Source organism: Carex rostrata, chromosome 6, assembly GCF_964058835.1.
Source record: "Carex rostrata chromosome 6, lpCarRost1.2, whole genome shotgun sequence".
NCBI classification, from domain to species: Eukaryota; Viridiplantae; Streptophyta; class Magnoliopsida; order Poales; family Cyperaceae; genus Carex; species Carex rostrata.
The window spans coordinates 6841253-6843064 of NC_135923.1; the positions used below are offsets into that span (position 1 = coordinate 6841253).

A 1812-nucleotide genomic window follows, 5' to 3' on the forward strand; every position below is an offset into this window, starting at 1 on the left:
CCCGAAGTTCAATTATAGGATTAAATTATTGAAGCTACATGTTAATCATAAATTTATAATTTGCAAAAAAAAATTCAAAATATACGGTTAACAAAGCTTTATTATAATGATTAAAGGTTTCAAGATCTATAAACTTTCATTTCATTTGTTTTGCTCTCTGTATCTGTACGAATGAATTGCTCTCTGGAAAAATAATAAAGTTTATAATTCTTTCATGATTACACAAAGAAAAAAAAATAACAAAGTTTACATTGCAGGTTATATATTTGAGTTAACTAATATTTGTGCGTAACATTAAAAAAAAAAAAATTAGATCCATTCCTTATTATTTTTTTTTATTTTGTTGAATATTATTTAACTGGATTAATATTTTTGTGATAGTATCAATATGTCGAATCTTGCCAAACTTGAATTTGTGGCTCTTGACATTACGGGAAAAAATTACTTATCATGGGTGTTAGATGCTGAAATTCATTTAGATGCAAATGGCCTTGGAGAAACAATCAAAAAAAGTAATACCGCCTCTAAACAAGATAAGGCCAAAGCTATGATCTTTCTTCATCACCACCTTCATGAAGGATTGAAAGCTGAATATCTTACGGTAAAAGACCCACTTACTTTATGGAAAAATTTAAAAGAAAGATATGATCACCAGAAAACTGTTATTCTCCCAAAAGCTCGTTATGAATGGATGCATTTGAGATTACAAGATTTTAAAACTGTAAGTGAGTTTAACTCAGCAATGTTTAGAATTAGTTCTCAACTAAAATTATGTGGAGAAAATATTACTGATCAAGATATGTTAGAAAAAACATTCTCCACTTTTCATGCATCCAATATACTCTTACAACAACAATATCGTGAAAAAGGTTTCACGAAATATTCTGAATTGATTTCTTGCCTTCTTGTGGCTGAACAAAATAACGAGCTTTTGATGAAAAATCATGAATCCCGTCCAACTGGTTCTGCTTCATTCCCTGAAGTGAATGTAGCAATGCATAACAATTCTGGACAATTTCAAGGACGTGGACGTGGCAATGGCCGTGGCCGTGGTCGCGGTCGAGGTCGTGGCCGAGGCCGCGGTCGAGGTTATTATCGTGGTGATCATTCTAAGAACATATCTCTCCACCAGAAGTGGAAAAATAATGAAGAAAAAACTGAGAAAGAAAAAAATGGGCATAATAAAGAACAAGAGAATTCATGCTATCGTTGTGGTGGTAAAGGTCATTGGTCACGTACCTGTCGTACACCAAAGCATCTTGTTGACCTATATCAAGCATCACTAAAGAATAAGGAGAAAAATATCGAAACGAATTTTGTTTGTGATGACAATTTCGATATTAGCCAACTTGATGTTACTCATTTGGATGTTGCTTATTTCTTTACCGAAGACAATAAAAACTAATCACTTGATTAGTGTTGATAGAATATAAAAATAAATAGATTAATAAATTTTTTTTGTTGTTGGATTAGTGATAAAAAAAAAATAATAAAATTTTATTTTTTGTTGTTTGTTGTTGGAGTATCTCTGTTGTAATTTCTTTTTAAGGAAATAAAATTTTATTTAGTCATTTATTGTATCATTGATTAACATTTTTTATATATATTGATTAGTTTTTTTTTTTTTTATGTTTCTTTCAAGAATGAATATTTCTTTGGTTAACAGCGACATCAATAATGAAGAGATATGTCTTGTCGACAATGCAACAACTCATACCATTCTTAAAGATAAAAAATATTTTTCTTATTTAGTAATGCAAGAAGCCAATGTTAGTACCATTTCGGGTAGTACAAATTTAATAGAAGGCTCCG

The 1812-nt window shown here is 30.2% G+C and overlaps 1 protein-coding gene across 1 annotated transcript; it reads left to right on the plus strand.

The window, feature by feature from the left end:
* Positions 1–388: 388 nt before the first annotated feature.
* LOC144555615 (uncharacterized) lies at positions 389–1405 on the plus strand. The gene has a single exon (XM_078304011.1). It carries the CDS (start codon positions 389–391, stop codon positions 1403–1405), a length of 1017 nt encoding a protein of 338 aa, XP_078160137.1.
* Positions 1406–1812: the final 407 nt, after the last annotated feature.

Coding starts and splice junctions, on each gene's coding strand:
- LOC144555615 (XM_078304011.1), top strand. CDS start 389: ATGTCGAATCTTGCCAAACTTGAATTTGTGGCTCTTGACATTACGGGA.